The sequence below is a fragment of the Colius striatus genome, chromosome 2, assembly GCF_028858725.1.
Source record: "Colius striatus isolate bColStr4 chromosome 2, bColStr4.1.hap1, whole genome shotgun sequence".
Lineage (NCBI taxonomy): Eukaryota > Metazoa > Chordata > Aves > Coliiformes > Coliidae > Colius > Colius striatus.
Genome location: NC_084760.1, coordinates 28,569,402 through 28,595,305, shown reverse-complemented (window position 1 = coordinate 28,595,305; position 25,904 = coordinate 28,569,402). Strand labels below are relative to the sequence as shown.

General features: G+C 37.7%; 1 protein-coding gene across 2 annotated transcripts in view; it reads right to left on the bottom strand.

The window, feature by feature from the left end:
- The window catches only part of TRAPPC12 (trafficking protein particle complex subunit 12), a 55,976-nt gene that overhangs the window by 27,588 nt on the left and 2,484 nt on the right, over nt 1–25,904 (bottom strand). For both annotated transcript variants that reach the window (XM_061989766.1, XM_061989767.1), the window contains exons 3-5: nt 22,852–22,968; nt 14,533–14,646; nt 12,561–12,699 (exon numbers count right to left, since the gene is read on the bottom strand). In XM_061989766.1, coding sequence (XP_061845750.1) covers nt 12,561–12,699; nt 14,533–14,646; nt 22,852–22,968 — 370 coding nt within the window. The remainder of the gene's footprint in view (nt 1–12,560; nt 12,700–14,532; nt 14,647–22,851; nt 22,969–25,904) is intronic.

The following is a 25,904-nucleotide window of genomic DNA, read 5'->3' as shown; positions in this document are numbered from 1 at the left end:
GTCACACCTAAGTAAATTTGCTTTTGCCAATGCTGTTCTTCATGGCTTCTGTGACTGCTGCTATGTCTGTAACGGATTTATCACAGAAACTTAAGGGCTGGAAGGGATGTTGAAAGATCATCTAGTCCCAAACCCCTGCCAAAGCAGGACCTCCTAGAGTAGGCCACACAGGAACTCATCCAAGGGGGTTTTGAATGTCCCCAGAGACGGAGACTCCACAACCCACTTGGGTAGCCTGCTTCAGTGCTCCCTCATCCTCACAGGGAAGAAATTCTTCCTTGCGTTGCTCTGGAACCTCTTATGCTCTGGAACCTCTTATGTTCCAGCTTGTACACATTGCCCCTTGTCCTATAATTGAGAGCAGCCTGGCTCCATCCTTGTGACATCCACCCTTTACATATTGGTAAAAATTAATGACGTCATTCCTCAGTCTCCTCCGAGCTTAAGAGCCCCAGCTCCTTCAGCCTTTCATCGAAGGAGATGCTCCACTCCCTTCATCATCTTGGTGGCCCTGCGCTGAACTCTCTCCAGCAGCTCCCTGTCCTTCTTGAACTGAGAGGCCCAGAACTGGACACAGTATTCCGGATGTGGTCTCACAATGGCAGAGTAGATGGGAAGGAGAACCTCTCTTGACCTACTGCCCACACCCCAGGATGTGACTGACACACCAGAGGCTGTGCTGCCATTCAACGAGACCTGGACAGGCTGGAGAGCTGGGCAGGGAGAAATCTAATGAAATTCAACAAGGTCAAGTGTAGAGTCTTGCACCTGGGAAAGAAGAACCCCATGTACCAGTACAGGTTGGGGAATGAACTGTAAGAGAGTAGTGTAGGGGAAAGGGACCTGGGGGTCCTGGTGGACAGCAGGATGACCATGTTTTACGCATTATCCTACATGGAATAGAGATTAAGAAAACAAAACGGCCTTTGAAATTCTGCTAAGAGAACTGTAAATGTTTATTCAATCAGTAACTAAAGATGTGAAATATTTTATGCATGTATCCTGACTAGTACCTACCATGACACAAGTGAAGACACACAATGAGGGTGTGGGGGATGAACAACAATGAAAAGGAAGGTGAAAATAATTTCAGAGTAAATTCCAAATTAGAATACCAAAGGAAAATTGCTTTGTAGATATGCTGTGAATTTCAGAACCTGCACTGCAAACCTATGAAGCAAACGTGATCTGCATCTGGTTCCATCTCTACCACTCCTCTGGTGACCAAGTTCTAACTCCACTATCCAGTAGTAATTCTGTCAAAAAGAAGCAGTGGCTAAAACCAGGCAGTTTACTATTGTTCTTCTGGAGAAGCTAGCTGTAATTTATTGCTAATAAATGAACTATGCACCTAGTGCTGCACTCCACAGGACTTCTGTGGCAAAGGTAAAAGAAGGAAAAGTTTTGCTCCTCAGTAAAGCTTTAGAAAATCTGAGATGCAAAACAAAAGGAATCTAAAGTTTTTCTACCATTTTTTGTTAATGACTATCACTTTCAGCTCCAAATAAGTTTACACTCTCCTGTAAAATATATCAAAAGGTCAACCCAATAAATACTCATAGAGAAAATCTGAATTGGCAACTGAATAGCTCAATATACAGACAGATGGGTATTTAATGGAGTGCAGATGGAACATCTCACATTATTAATTTTTACAAAATTTATGTAATGTTTTGTTAAACACTTTTTGGGATTGCATACTTTGTAAAGTAGTGATCTTACATATCGCTGAATGAAGCCACACTATTACGGTCCATGTGAGGTGAACAAATAGCCCATTACTAATCTACATCATCAGAAGTGGTGTAAGAAGATGTCAGAATGATGAATGTGACTCCAGGACAACTTGAGAGTCTAAAAGAATCTTATTTATTTCCTGTCACAACTAAGACCTCAGTTGTAACAGGCATTCATAGAATCATAGAAAGGTAGGGGTTGGAAGGGACCTACTACTTTAAAATGTACTTCATTAACATATTATTTCCTTCATAGCATGTGACCAGAAAGCACTCCAGTGTGATCCTTAGTAGGTACATCAAGTGTGACGACAGATCTCTCAAACAAAACCAGAAGGAAGCTGGCTTACTTTGTAAGGGTCATTAATGTAATGACTTTTCAATCTCGAATTTATATTACTGCATCATGCAGGAGGATCTAAAACTCTCGTATCTGGTTCTTATCTTTCTTTTTGAAACTCGGAACATAACTAGTATCCTGCAAGAAACTTTACTGTAAGTATCCATAAAATTCACCCAGTGATTTTCTATTACTTAGTGCTTATTTAACTGGCTGCTAACACTATTTAAAATCTAAGAAACAGCAACCATTTGAGCCCTCTTCCTCAGTTTCCTTGCAATCTTTTTCAACAGTAGAAGATTATATTTTTTTAGAAGAAGGTGCAGAACTGTACATGTGCTCTCACACAAGTCTGGCAACTCGGGAAAAGAGAAAAGAAATGAGACTTTACCACTGGTAAGGCTGTCTTACCACTCCATATAAACAGTATTTTGTAACTTCAAGTCAAATCAGATCAGTAAATTGCTCATAAAAAAACCCTGCAGCACTTAGGCAAGCCACTCATCCAAACTTATTTCTTAAATAGTCTGTTTATAAAAAAGAAACTCTGAGATTTTGGTTAAGTGCATTTTCCTAGATACGTTTCTATCTCCAAGTAAGCTTCTTTTTAGGTAAGTATGAGGTATGGATAACATATCTACTTCACTTCTTACATTACAAACGATTTTCTAGTTAAAAAAAAAAAAGACCATAAATTTACTTTAGATTTGGTAAAGCTTTCAATGACTGCAACTTATATAAAGTTCTAATACAACTTACATACACTTCTCAGGAAGAAATAAATGCCAGTAGTAAAAAAAGTAAGTGAAGAGATCTGTTCACCAAGATAATACTGTAACTGTGCAAAATCTGACAACACCCCCACTCCCCCTGCCAAGAGTTCTCTATTACTGTATTGTCTCCAGTGTTCAAAGTGTGAATCTATAATTTTCTCAATCTAAGAAATTGGAACAAACATCTTTGAACCTCTCTGAAACAAAAATGTCAATAAAAAGCTTCAGAGAAGTAACAGCAAATTACTAAAAGTCTTGTCACAGGGTGGATTGTTATGGACCTTGGTTATCACAGGACTCAGCAAGGCGCACCATGGTGGAAGAGAAAGAACATGGAGAGCACAACAGGTTGGAAATGCAGCCCAGTAGAGCTTTGTGGGGTGAATTGGAGATGAAACAGGCAAAAGCAAACTGCAATATGACTTTCACGAATCTTCACTGATAAGAAGGTAAAAAGCAAAATATAACAGAATCATAGAAAGCGCTGACTTGGAACAGTAAACTCTGAGCTTGCTAAGAATTTTGATCTAAACAACAGGATGTGGATTTGTTGTTCTATGACATGATCTTATCATGTTGTTTTAAAGACTCATCATCCAGTCTCTTGTTTGCTGAAAGAATAACAGTGCAAAGAATCCATTCCTGTTTTTAAAAAATATACATCAAAGAAAAAGAAACTGTACACAAATCTATAAAACCACAGATTCCACCTTGTCTTGCAAGACATGGAAGTTTAGCATTCTGCGAAGTACTCCTTAACATTTTAATATGAAGATGGTGACAAACGAAAAAGAATCAAGACTTAAAAAGGATTTCAGAAAACTTTGTCATTTTCATTTTACATCGTCTAGGTTAACAGGAAAACAATTGGGAAGAGGTAAATGACATTTGGTGATGACTCTTGTAGATCAATAATAATAATAGTATTATGAAGGTCTGAAAGGCAGGTTGTAGAAATTAAATTACAAAATTTAACTAAAAAGCAGATTAACAGTAGAGAAAAAAACTATACTTGCCTCAATAAACAAAGTTACATTGGGGAAAAACAAAACAAGAAAGTAAGACCGACTACATTAATAATGCTGTTAAGAGAAATGCATGTGCTTGTTAGATTAAGAATGACATTATACTGTCTGAGAGGTTTTACCCACTTGATTGCTTTTAGGCCACATATTTGAGGCATACAGCATAACACATACTTCTTTGTAATAAGTTTCTATACAAGTGGGCATATATATTCCTGTGATATCTCACTAAGGATAAGAGAATTAGGTATAAACAATGGATCTTGACAGGGGCTGCCTTTTTACTTAGAAGCATAGGAGAATGGGTTTTCCTCTCTGCTTCATGTTTTGGATTTCTAAAGAAGTAATGTCTTCTTACACAGTAAAATCAGGTCAGCTAACTTAGATGATTTCAACAAGAGGTAATACTCTACAATTACTGTCATGTATGGAAATTTTAAGTTAACTAAGTCATATTCTAGCTTGATGTTTTATAGTTGACCCCTGTTACTCGTCTTTAGGGAAACCATAGTAATTGTATCTATAAAAAAAATTGCAACGGAAAACCAGTTTAATTTTAAGACAATTTTTTTCTTAGCTAGCATTTTTAAATACAGTGGAGAACTTTTATTCAAAGAACACGATTTTTGATTCCCACTTTGGCAGAAATTAATCTCATTCATATGTATCTTATCAGCATACAAAAGGCAAAAGTAAAAAAAGGTCTGCTGAACAGAGAATAGATACTCTAAAAGCATGGTAACAGATGGAAAAAATAGTAGGATCAGGTAGAATTTTCAAAGACCACAGATTTCACTTTCTATTTCTTTATGAACAGCTGTGCATTTTCATAACTGTCATAACATAAACATCACCTCATGTCAATCACATTCAAACTGCAGCCCTCATCTGCAGCCCTTTCAGAGCAGAAAAAAGAGGATTCCAATGGCTAGCCATTTTATGTTTGTATTTTCTTGCTGCAAAATGAGCAACCAGAATTTTCTTCTGATCGGCCTTCTACAACTTATTCAACAAATCTTAAATACCAAAAAGCAGCAGTAGGGCAAATTATCATTTAGCGAAATTATCAAGTGGGATATTACGACACTAATAAAACCAAACCTAAGAAACAAACCCTTCCTTCAGTGGGTGAAAGAGAAATACAGAAAAATCTACTTTCAGAAAGATAGTCTCCTGTATACGTACATATACAGGCTAGATTGATGGTTCGAGGCCAATTGTATGAGGTTCAACAAGGCCAAGTGCTGGGTCCTGCAACTGGTCCACAACAACCTCAGGCCATGCTACAGGCTTGCGGAGGAGTGGCTGGAAAGCTGCCCAGAGGAAAAGGACCTGAGAGTATTGGTTGACAGTGGCTGAACATGAGCCAGCAGAGGGCCCAGGTGGCCAAGAAGGCCAATGGCATCCTGGCTTGTATCAAAAATAATAAGACCAGTAGGACCAGGGAAAAGATTGTCCTCCTGTACAGGGTGCTCATGAAGTGCACCTTGAATCTGTGTTCAGTTTGGGTCCCTCACTAAAAGAAGGACATTGAGGTGCTGGAGCATATACAGAGACGTGCAACGAAGTTGGTGAAGGGTCTGGAGCACAAGTCTGATGAGGAGTGGCTGAGTGAGCTAGGGATGTTTAGCCTAGAGAAAAGGGGAAACATGATCACTCTCTACAACTACCTGAACGGAGGCTGTAGTGAGGTGGAGGTTGATCTCTTCTCCCAAGTAACGAGTGATAAGGTGTGATAAGAGGAAAAGGCCTCAAGTTGCAGCAGTGAAGGTTTAGACTGGATATTAGAAAGAAGTTTTGCATTGAGAAGTTTGTTAGAAGTGGGAACAAGTGGTGGAGTACTCATCCCTAGATATATTTAAAAGATGCACAGATGAGGTGCTGAGGGACATGGTTTTAATGGTGGGCTTGGCACTGTTAGGTGAGTGGTTGGACTTGATCTTAAAGGTCTTTTCCAATCAAACAATATCCTTGCAGTTATATGCACACACACATACTTTCACATATTTCTACAACAGCATATTTGTATAATTTATAAGATTTTTTAAGAGTGATGATACAGGAACTTTGAATTCTAGTCTCATTGACTGTCAACTAAAAGCACTTTGAAATCCAGATTCGACAGACTTGCTTCCAAGCTTTTGTTTATTACTTTCACTCCAAAGAGTCTGAAGAAGAGATAAGAGTCTAAATGTTTGTAATCATTGAAAGAAAATATTTTGAAAATTTTATCTGGAATTGCATGTTTCCAATACTTGGCAATGTAACTGCACATGACCTAAGAACACAGTTGTTCTTAATTAAGATCTGGTTTTGAAAGTTTTCAAAAGTATTTTTTCAATAATCTGGAGTTATTTGCACCGAAGTAAGGAAAACAAAAGAGAAAGAATGCATACAAACCCTGTAACAATTGCCCTACCAAAAAGGGACCATCATAAGTCTTATCTACTGGTAACTGTAGTAAGGCTGAATTTAGAAATTAGTTACTTGCTCACTTTCAAGAAATATTATAGAAAGATGATGCTGTTAATAATGAGACTATATAACCATGGGTAAGAGAGCATAACTAGATATTTTAGCAGCACCCTACTCTTAAAATTATACACACCTTTCTTAACTAAAATCTATCTATATTATTTCAGAAAACAATTGTATTTGCAAGTCTGATTACTCTGATGAGCCAACTGGAATCACAACGTTCGAGTGGTATTTATTGAAGTTATATTACTTGATTTCATAGGTAGAAGGCAGCTCTGAAACAACACAAGGGAGAGCAAATTTAAAGAGACAACAGAGATGTACACAGTACTGTAAATAAAATAACTGGCAAATCAGTTCCTCTAGAGGCTTTAATATGTTTTTTACTGTCAACAAGAGCTTGAACTCCGAGCAATTGCCAAGACTGAAGTGTTCTGACATGGGAGTGTAGTTTCAGGCACAGCAGTATTTGTGGCAACATGAGAAAACCAATACAACATGTAACAATAACTGGAATATTTTTTTTTCTGTTTTCCTCCAAAAGTTATTAACAAATGAGCACTCTACATGCTACTATTTTTTTAGTCTGTGCATTTCTTTTCTTATCTGTTTTAACCTTGACTACTCCCTTTTGCCTCCCCACCAGCCACAATAATCTTCCCCACACCACTTCTTATTCTGGCATATTTCCCCCATTAATAAAAAACTGATGACGATCGTTAAAAAAAGGGGGTCATTTCATTTACAGCATCATCCAAAATCATGCTGAGAAAAAAGCAAAGGAAGCTTCAGTGAGGCTGCCTTCTACTAGCATAGACAAGTAGAAGAGAAGAGAAAAAGAAAACAGTCAAAATGGCCAAATGTCACTGCAGAAACATCACTGCATTTACTGTTAAAGCATACAGGAGGTAATTTCCCCAGTCCATGCCCATCCTTCCTTATGGCGCAGGCTGACATTCAGAAGCAGGACCAAACTTCAGGGACCAGGCAGACCTTGGAGCTGCACACAGTCCTCTTCACTACATGTAGTATAGATGTCTGTAAAACATCTTCTGTATTAGAGAAAAATTCTAGGTGTTTCCACACCAAATGCAGTCTTTCTGTGACGACAGACATATAGCAAGTTTCCTAACACATATTTTGCTAACATATAAGCTTATTAAATGTAATAATAATGATAATTTATTACATTTTGCCTTAGACATCAGCACTTTTGGAAATCTTGTTTATAACGTGGGTTTGAGTGACAGTTCTAGACCACGTATGACAAGATTCCTTTAGGGGGATCTGAATTTCAAAAGTGAATAAACCAAGCAAATTAAAAGCACTGCTTGAGTAAATAAGAACACATAAAGAAAGAAATCTCACACAGACAACTATTTTTTGTATCTTTTTTTCACGTATTTCTGCGAAAACATCTACAGTGGATATTAGTAAAGTCATAATGTAACACAGATCTGTGTAATATGCTAGAACAACAGTTGTGACATACAGACTCACATTAACTTTGAGAGAAATCTGTATGTAATTTTTTTAAACTGTCACTATCCATCTGAAAGTGTCAGCCAATTGCAGCAAACACTACTGTATCCCTATGATTACAAGACAGCCACACTTCAAAACACCCTCTTGTGCTACACTCTCTTGTGCTAGAATTAATAACAGAGTTCATGTGAAGATGTACAGTATTCGTCAGTTTCTAGAGCACATACAATTATTTAACAGTACGTTCCTTATTTAGGTACTTTCCATCAGACAACTGAAGATTGATTTTGTGTTAGAGGAATTCAGATGATGCTGTATAATCACAAAGAGAATGAAAAGAGGAAACCTCTGGTCAGAGGAATAAAAGTCCTATGTTTACTTTTTTTCCTTCATAATTAAAAATAAATTACTTTTAATTATTTTAGCTTTACAACACTGATTTTTGGTAGCATTAACTTTTCTGTAACTTACTGGTCTATTAACCAAAAACAAGACCAATTGTCTCATAAGACTGAAACAGCATAGGTGTTACCAATAGAAAGGCTATCTCAGACGATCTCTCATATGAGAGAATTTATGCAGTATTATGAGGAACACTGAAACAAACTATATGAACAGAAGTCGGTCAGACTGTGTAAAGACAAAATCTTATAAAAATCCCAACAAAATCCTGAAATCCATTAGTCATGAGAACAATGACAAAAATTCAGGCTTATATAATCCACAGAGTACAATGGAGATGTGAAAGAATCGCAGAATGGTAGGGACCTTTAGAGATCATCTAGTCCAACCCCCCTGCAGAAGCAAGTTCACATAGATCAGGTCGCAAAGAAGGAAGCACCTGGATCAGAGCTCCTGATCCAAGTACCTACCTATTCCAAAACAAAAACATTTAAAATTCTTACAATTTACAATGTATAACTGAACAAGAGGAATCAGCCTCAAGTTGTGCCAGGGGAGGCTCAGGCTGGATATGAGGAAGAATTTCTTTACTGAAAGGGTTGTCAGGTATTGGAAGAGGCTGCCCAGGGAAATGATGTAGTCACCATCCCTTGAGGATGGTTGGATGTTGCACTTAAGGAAATGGTCTAGTGGTTGATAGGGCTGGGAAAAAGGCTGGACTGGATCTTAAAGATCTCTTCCAGTTGAAACGATCCTATGGACTTTTCAGCTTCTCTCCATCGATGAATTTAAGAAGAAATAAATCTAAAACTAGAGAATCTTACTAGAGAATAAGAATGTTTTCCTCTCTGCCTTATATTAAATAGGGAATGACCAAAGAGTCACTTTTAACTAATTTTGCTGTCAGGTACAAGGATCCCAGTAGATTCCACTCCCAGCTGGCACACACCCACAGGCAATGAAGATGACTGAAGAAAAAGACTATAAAAACCAGGAAAGAAAGACTTCAGAGAGATTAGATCTTCTAGCCATGATGAAGACAACAGTAATGCAATCTATGCATAGCATGGCTGCAAATGCCATATAAAACCTCGGGACAAAACAGAGATTAACAGTGTTGCCCATGGGCCTTGGGAAAGCTTTAGAGGAAAATGAAGAGAAATCCACTGGCCAAAGTAAGTTAAAGTAATGAAAAAAATCACCTTCAACTTCTTGTACATTTACTTGGAATTTAAATTATTTGAGGAATATTTCTCAGAGACTAAAGAGACTATCCTCACTGCTGTAGGAAGCTCAGATGTATAAACTATCCTTACTTTGCACAGAAAACTTTTGAATTTATTCTATTTGTGACTATTTTGAACACAAAGAAATGATGCAACATATGCTATGTATTACACATTATTTATATCTATACTCTCATTTCTTAAATGGATTTTAAATGCTTATGCCATTTATATACCATGAATCAAAATTAAAATGTTGAAACAGAATTGTTCCCTTTATGCATGTTACACCACAAAATGATATGCAAAATTACCAAACTGCAGTGGATTGTAGATTCATAGTAATACATTTCAACCAAAATTTGAATGATTTATATATATTTTATCCTTTCAATTAGCTGGTTAACGATTCATGTACACTAAATTTCTTTATCCATAACACAGCACTGCATAGTTTAACGCTAGGCAGAGAGAATTGCCTGTTCTCTCCTACATTCCTGCAAGTAGCACCTCTCTCCTGAGAACTACACAAGAAAGGTGTAATAGCTGTTCCTGTATCTTAATCACAATCAGTAGGTGAGCTCCATCCAACCTTTACCTTATTTTCCTTAGAAATGATCAGAGATGGTCCTGGTTGGTATGTTCAACTGTTAAAAATTAACTGATGCATATAACACAGAATATTTTCCTTATGCTCACCTTTTTACCAGATACTTTCATAATTTGTGTGAAATAGCTGCAATGGTTGCTGCAAAGACAGTTTGGATCCAAAGCGCAGTCACAGGATGGGTGCCTGTAACAGCTGGCCAGACTGTTCGGAACTGTTGCTACCCTTATGCTCTATGGCGTGGAGACTGCAGTGCCTCAAATAGTGACAGGGCCTGGAAGGATTCTTTTGTTTTCTTTTTAATAATGGAAAAGACGTGGAAATATACATACATCCTGGGGAAGACTACTCCTGTGCAACACTGAATCACATGCAAAGCTGACAAAATTGAACCAAATCCAAAGACCTATTCAATCTAATTTAAGAATGAAAACCTCTTTCACTCTTAAAAATAACATGGTTTATTTTCAGAGGATAAAAAATATTCAAGGTAAACCAGAAACTTTTTGCCCTTGATTGTCTGAAAGATGATGAGTAAGGTTAGAGGGACTTGTTCTAGGCAGTTCACATTGCCTTGCTGGGCTACAACTGATCAGTTGCTTTGTTAGACAGAAAAAACAATCTTCTGCAAAAAATCCTGAACTTTCTTGACATAAACTTCCCTCCCTCAGTAATCTCAAAATTTCAGTATCTCTCTAGGTTAGCCCATTAAGACTACTAGCATCATATGTAAAATGGACTATACTTCTTCAGAGAGTAGAGTTGCCTATTACAACTGTTACTTACAAAGCATTTTGTTATACATTGTGGTTCAAACTTGAAAGCTAAAGAGCAGTAAATCTCTAAATAGTATACTTGCAACAGAGCAGTAGTTCTAAGTAATACATTAGAAAAAAAAATCAAAGTAGTCTGAACAACAGTGAAATTACTCTTAAATATAGCAATTTTTCAAATTCAGACTCCTAGAGGACTAGAATACCCTGGGTAGTGGAACTATTCGGTTAACTTACGGGTTATTGGGAGAAGTGTGAAGTAGTGCATTATAATTTGAGATAAACAGCTTAGAAAGAATTGAGGCTAATGGTGTCTATTTTTCTCTTAAAAAATGAGATAAACAGTAAATTACTGACTTTTAATTAGTTTCAGTCACTAAGCAAATAATACTATATTTAACCAGTATTTTTTAACAAAGGAAATGATCAAATTAGGTTGAAATTTAGTTATTTTTTAAAAAATCCCCCATATTAGTAGGAGTGCACAGACACGTGGTTGTTAAAAGTACCATATTGACTTCTATCACATTGGACGAATTTAAGAGGAAAAATTGTTAGATTCTGTTTCCTCAAACTCTTACTGACTTTCACAGCCTGTTTTTGGCTAAAACTACCTATTTGGTTTTTAAGTCAATATCTGTCATGGTTTAGCAAGGAGCAGCTTTTGCTTGGTAACAGGGGGAAGGGGTTGCAGTGAAGACCTGGTAAAGAGTTCTCGGACTCTACCCCAGCTCTTGGGTTCAGACCCACCTCCGGCCCGGCTGGGCCAATCTGGCGCTTCTGCCAACACTATTTAGGAATGGGAATTTGAAGTGCTTGCAGGAGGTGTGAGTGATACAAGATGGAGGTGGCCACGTGGACCTCACAGTCATAGAAGGAGGAAGGAAGGAGGAGCACCAGACCAGAGACCCCTCTGCAAGCCATGGCAAGAATGCAGGCTGTACCCCTGCAACCCATGGAGGGCAATGGCAGGACTGAGAGCCACCAGCAGCTCCATGTGAGTGCACCCAGACGGGCGAGAGACTGTGTGAGGAGGCGGCCATGGCGCAGGCTGTGCTGGAGAGCCTGCGGGCCGCAGAGCAGCCCCACACGAGAGGTGGAGAGGAGCTGCAGCCTTTGGGATGAATGCATGTCACAGGGAGGACTGGTGTAGAGCCCGCTTGCCCTGAGAAAAGGCAAATGGCAGAAACCATCAAGAATAGACTGATTGAAACCCCCATTCCCTGTCCCCCCTGAGCCGTTCAGGGGTGGAGGAGGTAAAAACACCAGGATCAGGACTCTGAGCCCGGGAAGAGCGGAGGAGGAGGGAGAAGGTGGTCTTAAAGGACTGGTTCTACTCTTCATTGTTGTACCATTCTTTGTTGGTAATCAGTGGTCTTTTGTCCCCTGATGAGCCTAAACCACAACAATATCCGAGAACTTCAATACTATATTTACTTGTTAAAACATTCTTCTTTCAAATTAATGCTGTATTAGCATCATGAAACGCATTTGCCTTCCTATATTATGATGGAACAGTTTTAGTCTTTATTGTTACTCCCTACTGCTACCTTTAATGTAGTGGTTTATCATATTCTCTTGAAGAAAACAAACACACAAACAAAAAATCCAAGGTTCACCAATGCTTTAGAATAATAAAAAAAAAACCCCAAACACAAAACAAAAACCAGAATCCACTTTTTTAATTAGAAAAAAAAAAATATCACGCGTCTTACCTTTTCGTCCAGGGTATACATGAGGGTAATATTCATAATAAAGATCAGGCTGGTCTAAATTTCCAAATGGTTCAAATTCCATTTCTGCATTTTGGAAGAGATTCAGTTTTACCAGAAGTGCTAATCTCACAAACCACAACTGAAAATTAATACATAGAGAAAAAAAAGACAGGTCTGTTAGTAGCTTCAATCATAAGCCACATCCAAACAGAATTTCAACTTTCAATGTTTTTCTGATAAAGTTTAGTAAAGAGTTTTTATGTTACTTATTGGTAATAATCAGGATTTATATTTACATGCTCTTTCACAGACTACTTTTCATAAGATCATTAAAATACAGAGGACAGACGTTTTAATTCTTTGTAAAGCTATTGAGATTTTTAAGATTAATTTAAAAACTAGTTTGCTTCCAAATTAGAACACCTCTCTTTAAATTTAATTGCTTTCTCAATTTTATGCAACTCTTAAAATCTCTTATAATTTTGGTGAAATTCCATGAAATTTATAGTTACTAGGGCCAGAATCATGCGTTGGCATCTGGTCACATTTTGTTCAGTAAAACACTAGTCATGATCCATGAACTGTTACTAATTTGGGTTGTTATTTTCTTATCATCATGAAATACACTTCTAATATTTGAAATCTTACTACAATCTAGACAGTGTCCATGCACTGTAGCACAGTGAGTCTTCCAAGATGGCAAAGCATATTCACAGAATCACTGAATCTTAAGAGTTGGAAGGGACCTTTAGAGATCATCTAGTCCAACTACCCTGCCAAAGCAGGACCATCTAGAGAAGGTCAAACAGGAACTCATCCAGATGGGCTTTGAATATCTCCAGATAAGTAGACTCCAGCACCCATCTGGGCAGTGTGTTCCAGTGTTTCATCATCCTCACAGTGAAGAAACTCTTCTTTATGTTTTTTTGGAGCCTCTTATGTTCCAGCTTGTACCCATTGCCCCTTGTCCTATCATTGGACATCATTGAGAACAACCTGGCTCCATCCTCCTGACACCCACCCTCAGTCTCCTCTTCTCCAAGCTAAAGAGCCCCAGCTCCCTCACCCTTTCATCATAAGGGAGATGCTCCACTCCCTTTATCATCTTGATGGCCCTGTACTGAACCCTCTCCAGCAGCTCCCTGTCCTTCTTGAACTGGGGGTCCCAGAACTGGACACAATATTCTAGATGTGGTCTCATGAGGGCAGAGTAGAGGAGGAGAACCTCTTTCGACCTACTGCCCACATCCTTTCTAATACACCCCAGGATCATGAAATTCTCATGACACCAGGTCTGGTGACAGGTGGATCATGAAATTCTCATGACACCAGGTCTGTCTAAAAAGGGGAGAAGGATCCTTGCAAATGAGTTAGTAAGGCTCACAGAAAGGGCTTTAAACTAATTTTGAAGGGGGAAGGAGATAAAACCAGGCCTGCCAGAGTTGAGCTTCAGGGTGGCAAGCCAGTGCTGGGGGTGAATCCTACATAATCGGCTTCCTTCTTGAAATGCCTGTACACCAATGCATGCAGCATGGGGGATAAACAGGAGGAGCTGGAAGTCTGTGTACAGGCAAGGGGTTGTGATCTGGTGGCAAGTGCAGAGATATGGTGGGACATTTCACATGACTGGAATGTGGTCATGGATGGCTATGTCCTTTCTAGGAAAGACAGGCCAGCAAGGCAAGGTGGTGGAGGTGCTCTTTATGTGAAGAGCAGCTGTGATGTACTGAATATTCCTTTACACTAGTGTGATTAACTTTAGAAACATACAATCAAGACAGAATTTTACTTGAACAAAATTATTTTGTTTTAAATGAAGACCTGCTTTACATAAGCTAAAAAAGTGACTTGTTTCAACGTTTTAATAAGCTCAGTTTTTAAGTAACAATTAGGAAAAGAACTTTGACCATGCTAAAATAAACATCATAATGAATACCGTTGCAAAGACAGAAGGGTGTATCTTTAAACATACCTGTAAAGAATCTGTTGTATGGTTAGTAGGTAGTCCACTTTTTTTATAGCCTTGACCATGTGCAGTTAGAAGCCGCCCACACAAGTCAACTGCAGCCCTCCAGTTTTTACTGCTCTGGGAAGAAGAAAGGAGTAAGTAGCAAAATCATCAAGTCCCTAAAATGCACAACTGCTTATTTTGCCTGAAGCAGCTACATGCACCCATCAGTAACAATGACAAGGTCAGGAGAGCTGGCTGGTGAGAAGTTGAATGTAATTTGTCAAAACTGTAGGTCTAATTAGGCAAAAAGTGAAATGAAGCATTATCAGATCAGTAAAATTAAAAAAAAAATACAATAATATAAGAGATTCTAAACTTAAAGCTATACCATGTTTGCTAATATACTTGAACATAATACAATATTCACAATTTTGTTTCCTCCTCAAAAGGAGAAAAAAATTGCTAACCATATTTCAACAATCACATCCAAATTCCTTTTTAAAGTATCTAAAGCCTATTCCTACCTCATGGACTTTCTGTGTTTCAGATTATAACCCCTACTGTAGTTCTTTTAATGAAAACATGCTTCCCCAACAGTGTCCAGAACACAGAATTCATACTGATTACAAAGAACGAACAAGAAATAAGACAATGCATAAAAAGGTAAATTCAGAACAATGACAATTGTTTCACCTAGCAATGTAAACATCTGAATCTCTATTGCATGGCTAACTTCAAAATATTCTTGAATACATTTTTTTTAATGCATAAAAGAAAATCACTCCTATTCATAAAAGTCAAACAGTCTTGTCACACTGTCATGCTATGAATGTTTCTGCCTCGTATATGATAATGCAGCCATGTAATAGCTAGCATTATCAAAAACTTTAAACATAGACTAACGCTTCACAGGTTTTAGGCCATCATACTTTTCACTCATACAGAAGAGTTCTTCAAGTGACATGTATCCCGTACATCATTATAAAACAAATACATCTTGCTCCTAAAAGTAATCTTTTAAAAATAGTTTCTTAAATATGTAGAAAAAAAAGGATGATAAATGAAGATGAGAAAACTCATCATGACTGATGAAATGAGAAGAAACAGAATATATTTAAATGTGTGCTTGCAAAATTCAGGTACTGACTTTTAATTGGTGTTTTACTAAATTCTCTTCAATGTTTAGAACCCAGAAAACATGGCAATACAGCAATTTACAGAGAAAAACTAGTAGCGGCAGCTGAAGAGTTTTCATACTCCCTGGCCTCTGTTTTGCAGCCTTGTGGTTCAAAGGGCCATTACATAAGTCACTATGCACGGACCACCTCATCTCTCTCCTCTGCATTGTCAGATAAAAGTTTAATTTCCACTTAAAATAGCAGCCCCCCAGTGTTGTGGTTTTATCCAGCCAGCAATGAAGCACCACGACAGTCTCTCACTCAGTGCCCCTCATCCACCCCCACCCTCGTTAGGGTGGCAGACGCCCCAGCAAAATGGGAGGAAAAAAGGATAACCAAAGACATTGTGGATCAAGACATGGGCAGGGAGAGTTCACTGGCAGTTTTGGTTCTGGGCAAAACAGACTCCACTACTCGACTTAGAGAAGAAAGTAAGGAAAGTTTATTCTACTACCTACAAGAAACAAAACTAAAAGCAAAAATAGAGTAGGATGATTGAGAAAATTACAACCAGCACTATAAGATCTCCCTCCCCCATCCCTCCTTTCTTCCTGGGCCCAGCTCACTGCTCCTGATATCTCTACCTCCTCCCCATTCAATGGCTGGAAGGTAGGTAGGGAATGGGGGATGTGGTCAGTCTCTCACAGATGGGCTTTGCCGCTTCTCTCTTCTCAGATGAGGATGGCTCCTGGCATTCTTCCCCTGCTCCAATATGGGGTCCCTCCCACAGGACACAGTCCTTAATGAACTTCTCTGGTGTGGGTTCTTCCCAGAAGTTACAGCTTCTGCCAATATAGGGTCCCTCACATGGGACACAGTCCTTAGTGAATATCTCTGGCATGGATTCTTCCCAACAGTTGCAGTTTCTGCAGGTACAGGGTCCCTCCCTCAGGACATGGCCTATTCTGGGCATAATTTTAATAAGCTTCTTTGGCGTTGGTCCCCCAACAGGACACGGCCTCCTCCGGCCATTGTCACTGCCCCAGCACGGGTTTTTTAACTTGTTTTGAACTTTATTCTTTAAACTGTTCTTATTAATGAAAAGAATCGCTGCCACTGATGACGGGTCTTTAATGAAATGCAAACAAATCTCATCTTCACCAGTCTTCTCCCCAGGATGTAGGGGAGTCTCTGCTCCAGCACACCTCCTCCTCTTTTCCCTCACTGACCTCGGAGTCTGCATGGCTGCTTCTCTCTCTCTTCCCATTCCCTGCACCACCACCAGCCGGAAAACTAGAAGGGACAGAAGAAAGAAGGAAGAACCCTCCTCTTGCAGTTTCTTAAAAAGTGATCATGGAGGTGTCTAACTGGCTCAGCCCCAGAAGTGGGTCTGGCTCAGAGCTGGGGAGAGTTCCGAGTAACTTCTTACAGAAGCCATCTTTACAGCCCCTTCCCCCTTACCAGGAACGGCTTCATGTCAAACCATGACACCCAGACATCTATGCGCTTACAGAAGAGCAGGAATTGATAATGCATTTGTAATATCCTTCAACATATATCTTTATTGACTTAGAAAAGCAGTAAGACATGCACATAGGTTACTTGAAAATTATTCCTCTTCTGCAGAGACAAACTAATTTCTTATTATTCTTAGAACAGTAGTGGACACAGACTCTAAAATGACTCTTCTCTCCAAGTGAGAGTTAAGATCCAAAATAATAATACAACTTTTATGACAAACTTGGGTGCTACAATTTAAAGAATTCTGTTTCAGGCATGGACAAAAAATACTTCTTTATAGAACAAGACAGCCAGGAAGTCTGACAACCATCATAAAAACAGTTTGTGCTACAAAATGAAACATAATATTCATCATGAGTTCAGAATTAGAGTTGCCTGCTGGTCATGGAGCGTAATTCTCTATGAGCTTAACAGGACGCTGCTGGCTGTATAACTTAATTTGAAATTAGCAAGACACATTATTGTCTGTGACAAACTGTACCAGACTTACAGTTGCCAGAGTTGCCAGTCCACCAGAAATCTCCATCCAACTATTTCAGAAACCCCTCAAAACCTTACAGGTCAGTCACTTTCACATTTCCTGTGGTCTACAACCACAAAATCCTAACAAACTGGGTCCCTTGCTCCTGAAAGTAATAGGGATGAATTTTGTTTACATGTTGTAAGCAGCGTCTCAAAGCAAATATGGATCCTACAGCTACAGACATAGCATAAAAAATACTGAAGAATGTTCTTAAATAATATAATTGTGTGAAAACATTCTTTTACCCTAGAGAAAATACTGTCAACCAAATATTATTGGCAAATAGCTCACTAATACAGTACCAGTCTGGGAGAAGAGAACTTTTCTCCACACATGACATTAAACAAATCTTTTCTCACAAAGAGTATGGAGCTGTTCTTTTAATGAAAGCCACCAGCCTGCATGATTTCTGTGCTTTTTACAAACCAGTAGTGCAGATGTTTAACTTGTGAAGGGATTTCGTCCACATAACTAAAAAGTCAACAAAGGAAAATAAAGCAAAACATTTCAGTGCTGACTGATGTACACACAGAAAAGCTAGGACAAGCTGATGAGCCACCCAATAGAGGATGCAATTGCATTACTCCTTGCAGGACTTCCATTCTTTGCAAATTCAGAAGAGGCCTGGGGAGATTTACATACAGATGGGCAAGTTGCATAGTAAACCAGGTTTTAATAAAAGAATTTGTATTTTTCTTTAAGGAAAACAGATGCAGTTCAGTAATTTTTACCTTTCTATGCAACTTCTTAAGCTGTCTGAGATTTGAGTGCAATTACTCTAAGGTTTAAATCAAAAACAGTCAACAGTATTGCGAGGATTTTGTCAGGCTATTACCCCCTGGAGGTAGGAGCTAGAAGTTTTACGTAGCTCAAGGTGATGAACTCACCTGTTACAAAGCACTTATCAGAGTTTTCACTATAGCTGAAAGATTGTATTTTCATTCTGTTATGAAGATTTTTACTAGTTTAGACTGAAAAAAATAGTACTGAATAGCTGAATACCTTTGTGTCATGTAAGTAACAGTTCCTCAGAGGTCTCCCCGTGCAGGTTAACTTTGCTTCATTTTTAAAATTATGGTTGAACAAAGATCTTAGACTTAAAGACTGCAGAAATGTTCACACTTCTCTGCTGTATACAATATTGTACATTGTTTTCCTGAATGAAAGCAGTGAAGCTCAGATAATGCAACAAATACTGCTAACACTCAGATAGTTCTTCCGTCAAGCAGAGAGTCACAGAGATTGCACATCTACAGAAAACATGTTCAATGAACTGACCATTTGTAACATTATTCAGTCTCTCAGGAAAACAATTTTTACACAGAGGTAACCTATTGATATTTTACCCAATAAATTGATGCTTTCTAGTGTAGAAATGTGACCTCTCCCACAAGTTCCAGCCACTATTTATCCCATTTGTGTCTCTCATCTTCTCTCAAATTAGCTACAAAAATGTTGCAGATTGCTCACCGAGTTAGAAGTAAAGGAACACAACCTCCAATATTTTTAAGGATAATTTCTAACCTATTAAAGTGAGTATGTTTGCCACACCACTGTATGCAAGTTTGTTACCTCTGATAAGAGCACAACATTAATCACGCACAAAAGTAACAGCATCTGATATATTTTTTTTAAAGAATAGACTCAAAGGGAGTCATTAACTCTACATGTAACACCATTAAAGTGATTAAAATGTCCTCCTCCACTAGCTATGACATTCTTCTCCCCTGTAAATTACACTGGTAGAGCACTTTAACATTAGTTAAGAAAATGTAGTTAGTAACCCTTTCCTGGCCTAGTACCTTGAAGAAATGACTGCATGCTTAAAGCAAACACCATGTATTTACAGTGGCAAGATACAGTAGTCTTTTTTTAGGTATGGTAACTACCTAAGACATAATTTTCCTATGGCTACAAACACCTTACAACTCAAAACATCAGAAAAGTCTCTACCTCTAGTAGAGTTGATCAACAAACCAAATAACTGTCTTTGGATTTCTGGTACAAATCTCACTTAAACCAATTAGAGACCAAATCCATGCTGAATAAACAATTCTGTTATTTGAGTTTAACAATACGGGTTTAGTTCCTGTTGAACAACTACTTGTCTTACAAATGGTGGTGCTATGGGTAGTCTTATCAGAAAAGGTGCACCTCTGGAAGTTCAGCTTACATCCTTCTTGATAAATAATTTCTGAAAACTAGCTGTACTTAAGAAAACTTTTTCAGACTGTTTGCATTTATGATTCCCCCCCACAAAAGACTTCAATCTGTAACATTCTTTGCTGTGAGCACTAACTTCATCTTACCCACAGAACTGTTTTTTACTGGAGCTTTTATAAGGAAGGTGAGAAGTTGCTAATCAAGGATGTACACTGGAATCTACCCAATTTAAGATATTGTTTTGTGATCCTAGTTAACAGAGCTGATAGGTGCATTTGTAGACATAATCTTGGAAGTGTTGTCAATGTATTTGAGGACAAAATACTAAATAGGGATCAGATGGGTTATAACGATTATGAAGACGTACAAGGAGAGGTGACTAAAGAGGTATTTTGCCTTAAAAAAAGAAACTGAGAAGTGGAAACATTCTTATACAACGAAGCAAGGAGAAGCAGCACATACTGAGATGACTTAAAAAGCAATGAGATAAAAACACTTAAAGTCTTATAAATGGCTTTGTCTTTGATTAGAAAAAAAGATTTTGAGAGAGGATTAATTATAATTCCCTTGATTAACCACCAAAGCAATGAAGTTCTGGAATAGCCTTTGAAAACAGTAGCAATGTAGCTGTATTTGTTAAAAACAGTCAAATAAGCAATTGTAAGGTAGAACAGAGGAGCTCCAGAGTTGTGGCTGAAGACCTGTGGCATGAACATTTGGGATACTGATGAGCCACTTAGCATGCTTTTGCCATTCACACAAGGTTAAAATGGTAACCAGACACAAAAGCAGACAGTGCTTTAGTGGAATAGTGCTTTTATTTTTTTTTCCCTTCTTCTTCTATAAGTAAAATGGAGTTCATCCAGGATCATCTGAGAATTTACGTCTAACAAATTTGCTTGTAAAGTGACTTAACATTGACTTTTGGTTTCAGCTCCCAGTGTTTTCTTCCTACAGCATGTGACAGTTCTTGACACTTTTAGATGCAATCCCAGATTCATACATCTGAAATTCAGATATGATCAATAACTGTACCTATTAGATCTCTTTCATCTAAAGAGTTCAGACAACAGCTCATACGTACACACATAAACAATAGGTATCATCTGAAGCTGAAGCCTATTCTAATTCTATGCACTCATCTTCTGTACTGTGGATCCCTTTGAAATAAGACTATCCACCTCTGCAAGAGATTGAATTGAGTGAATGAAATGATCTTGTAATTCCCATGTTCATATGTAGTTCACTTGGACAGTAAACAACAGTTAAGGAAAAAAAAAATCTTAACTTCATGGAAACTGCATAGCAATATTCCTAACTTTCACCAGTTTTTATCCAGTTCTAACTGAAAACATTCCCTGTAAGTACTCCTTTGCATGAAAAGATACTGAATATATTTGGTCAGGAATTCACTCACAAAGAAAGTAAAACTGGTGGTTGACAACAGAGCACTTATTACAGGTCGTTAAGCCCTACTGTGTATGTAAAAAGCATGCCTCTTTTTAATTAATATCATCCACCATGGGATTTTAATGTTTCTAAGTCTGAAACATCTTCTAGCTTAAAAACTGTTGCCAACCAGAAATAAAATTTTCCACATTAAGAGTTTCAGAAGAAAACAGCATTTTTTTGCAAGGAAAAAAACCCCAAACTCTAATTCTTATCATGAAAAGGAACAGTTCTGCAAACAAACCTGAAAAATAGTTATATTGCATACTCAAGACCACCCAACTGCTAATGATTGGAAGCCTTGAAAGTTGAAGAACATACTCACTTCTAGCTGAATGGCTGCAATTTTATCAAGAAATCTCTTTTAATAAGACTTTAAAGCAGCATAGAAGAAGCCTTTGCATGGGCACAGATATCAGGCCAAATAGAAAAATATTCTCCATATGTAAAAAAACCTCTTCTGGAACAGAGAAAGGATATGTGTAAGAAGGTTTTTCCTACTTAGGACACTGATGGAGACAAGATTTCTTGGTAAGATTTTTTCCGCTCCAAATTCTTAAGAAAACACTGAAATGAATAGAAAAAAATTGGTCTCCAGGATGGAGACCTGTTTTTTTCAGGTTGAATGTAAAAAATCACCTCTGAATTCCTTTAACAACACTTGCAGAGAGCATGTTTTCCTAACATAACAAAACCACCTATTTTGGAGCTTTACATGTAATGTAATACAACTAAAAGATGATGCATTCCTGTGTGATCTGCTCTAGGTGGACCTGCTGTGGCAGGGGGGTTGGACTAGATGATCTCTAAAGGTCCCTTCCAAGAACCATTCTATGATTCTATAATCCTATGTTAAATACTAAATACAGACTGTCCTAACACTTATAATTCCTCACTGCTTTTTTCTCAGTAGCTTTTCATCCATTTAAAAATAAAATAAAGCAGGTCTAAAAATATTTTGACATTCTAACAGATTAAGTAAGACTCAGTCTTACTTGTAATGGTAATGGCTTTCATTCAGGAACACAATGGTTAAAAAAATCAAAGCAAGGTTTACAAGGCTGCTAGATGTCAATATTTCCAGGTCCAAACTATTTACATTAAGGTTAGAATTTTAATTTAGAGACGATTAAGGTTTCATTTGGAAGTAATTTGGTTTAGTTTTCCTGCACTGAAATAGAAATTTAAAGCAGTTGTAGGTATCATAATTTTTGCTTACTTTTCTTAACATCTGGTATGCCTGACCTTTTGTAAAACACTAAAGTGAAAACAAGAACAATACATATGCAGATAAAAGACAAATAAAATCTGGTTTGTAACCATTTACATTACACATGACTCATCACATGATAAAATTCACAGTAACTTAAAATTACCTTTCTTTTCTAACTTTTGCATATTAAGAAATGTTTGTTCATTTAAAACCAAATACTTAAAACCGCAGTGTCATTCCCACTAAAAGCTACTGCACTTTGGCTAGTACTTTTACCAAAGTCAGTAGCTCCCAATCACCTTGAGGGAAGAATGGTATTTAATATATACTGAATTACAAAGATTGCTACTTACAATTAGTTGTTTCAAGCCCACAAATGACTGTTCTACAGAGTTGGCATTTAAAACTTGTCTCTTCACTGCAGCTTGCTCCCCCAAGAAGCGAAGCATTAAGTCTTTTACTGCATCTCCCTTGGTGTTCATGGAACAGAAAAAGAAGAAACAAAACAAGACACTTTTGAATATTATTTCAGTAAAATTAAATGTTGAATTAAAGCTGAGCAACATCATTCTTTCACTTGAGAAATTTTTATTTTTCACTAATTTTTGTGTGAAATTAATATAAATGCATACATATTTACAGATTTTTAACAACACCTTCTAGATTTAGTCCACATTAATTTGGTATAACCTTTTTACGATGTCTAGGTTTCAGTTAGCATAGAAACATTCATGCCTATTTGCTTCTTGTATTACTATCCTTTGAAGACCTTAAAAGTTTTCATAACGGATGTTAATATTGAAAGGTGCAACCTACCGATCAAAGATAAACATCCACAGGACCAGCTAGCCTTAAGTATCTACAGAAAATCAACTTTCAGAGATCATCAACTCAAGTAAACAACAATCCTCCATCAAGTATTCTTAATTTCAAAGAAATTAACTGCAGGAATCAGACAGAGAAATTAAGTTGAGCCCAGTAGAAGACTTGAGATTGAGACATATAAATTCAAAACAAGATTTCTGGCATTAGTCAAGAGTAACTCTGCATTTTACAACACAGAGGAGCTAAGAGGAAGAGTGTCCAAATCCAAGTCCTATTTCCAGCTTTGCTAGCAATAAATCAAATGGCACCCTCTGTGCCTTTTTTCAACCTTCTAATTCCATTGGGTTGTTGAACTACTGATTTCTGTGCCTTCCTATCTATTGTTGACATCCTGTGGTTCCATGTATGAGAGATTTTCAACAGGTAATCAAGAAATTCAAGTTTAACATCAAGTAGTTACAGAAAACCTGTGTATTGCACATTGTCAGATGCTGAAAAGTGTGCTATTATTGTCTGAACACTCTTCAGGTACCATGTCTGCCAATATAGAGCATAGGACAGGATGCAAGGGGGCTCCTAGCCTTGCTGGGCCTGCACACATTACTGTATACAAGAGAATTTTAAACTTAGAAATGCAAAAATAAGGTAAATATATTTTAACAACGTATTATATTTTTGTTTTTAAACAGAAAGCAATTCATAACCCACTTTTGGACAGAGTAAAGAGCTGCTTGGTTTAACACTCTGTCACTGAACAGCAGATGTTCACAGAAACACCCACTGACAGACAACCTCCAGTGAGATCTGGCATGCTTTTTTTTGTCTGTTTTTCTGACTAAAAGTACATCCAAGGGAAATGAACTCTATAACTTAAACACAGTTATATGGAGTGCAGAACAGTAACTCCTTTTGTTATGCTTATTATGCAACAGTTCCTTTGTCATAAAAACCCAGCAAATCATAACCCTCTATTTACCTTAATTATTTTATGAGTTTCACACAATTACTGCTCTTGCAAGCCAAAAGGTGCTAATCATTCTAGCTACCACTCACAAGAGGCAGAACCTCCACACTCCTCAGTATTCCCCCACTCTTTAATTCCATTCTTTTCAGATAACTAGGTAACTAGAATGGCCTGTGATATTTAAGAAGGTAAACCAGAAAGCAATTACGCAAAAATGGAAGCATACAAAAGAATATTTGCAAAAAAATCCCTCAAAACAAATATGAAAACATCCACCTGAAGAACTGAAGTAGGAAGTCATTAGCACAGAGAGCTGGAGGCAAGCCACAAAGCCTTTTGCCTAAAAAAAAAGGTGAGCTAATAAAACACAGCAAAGCTTAGCTATGATAATTTCCACTTAAGAAAAAACTATTTCACTCTGAGGGTGAGGGAGCAGTGCCACAGGCTGCCCAGAGGGGTTGTGGAGTCTCCTTCCTTGGAGGTCTTCAAGACCCGCCTGGACATGTCCCTATGCAACCTGATCTAGGTGAATCTGCTTCTGCAGGGAGTTGGACTAGATGATCTCTAAAGATCCCTTCCAACCTCTACCATTCTATGATCCCATGATAATTTGTATTAAATGTTTGCACATGGACAGTTACAGGATACATATTTGTGTTTTCTGTCTAGTTTCTTGAGGAGTGAGACTGCAACTATTGTTTCACTACATGGAAAATTTTTCACTGTAATCCTGCCACTTATGAATAAACAAGATTTCTATCTTTCAGATGAAAGAGTCTAAAGGATTGAGAAAACACAGTGTATGTATAATGATGCAAATACAAAAGATTTTTTACTTCCTTCCCCCTCCCAACAGTACTTTGGAGGGGAAAGCATTACAAATTAACGTAACAAAACTAAGGACATAATGGCAGCAAACAGTAGCTGATAAAAGAAAGTCATAATGGAAAGTGCATAAAAAGCAGTACTCCAACTTGTTCCCACACTCAAGAGAGGACAGATATAGATAATCTGTACCAAATGTAATGCAAGATAGTTTAAAAAATAATGTTTCTTGAACGATCAGCAAAAAGCAGTATGTAGATGAAACTGAGAACATGCAATACTTTTCTTGGTGATTTATTCACTTAACTGTTAAGACATCACATCTGTCGTAAGAACAAACACTTGGAGTGAGCAGGGGAAAAAAAGCACTGAGCTCTTCACGTCACACAAATTTTCACACAAAATTTCAGCCTGTCCCTGAAGTACACTTACAGCTTACTGCAAATGCACTTTTCAACTAACTTTTTTGTAACTGCACAGAGCCTGATTTATCTTTTATTTAAATCTTGCATTAGATGTAGATATGAAAGAGTAGGATTAGCCTATTTCAAGAAAAAAAAAATAATTACAGTGGATTTTAGCCTTGTCTGAGGACACAGGATAGAATTGCTTCATGAGAAATAGTGAATAGATCTGAGTGAAATGTCTCAAATTCTGAAAAACCACTTTATGCCTTCTCACCAACTGGAACCTCTGATGGAAGAGAAAGAAATGAGTGTCCACTGCTACATTTTTCCTTCATTATCTCAACTGGAGTTTTCACTTCAATTCTGGGGTTATCCATTCCCAGTA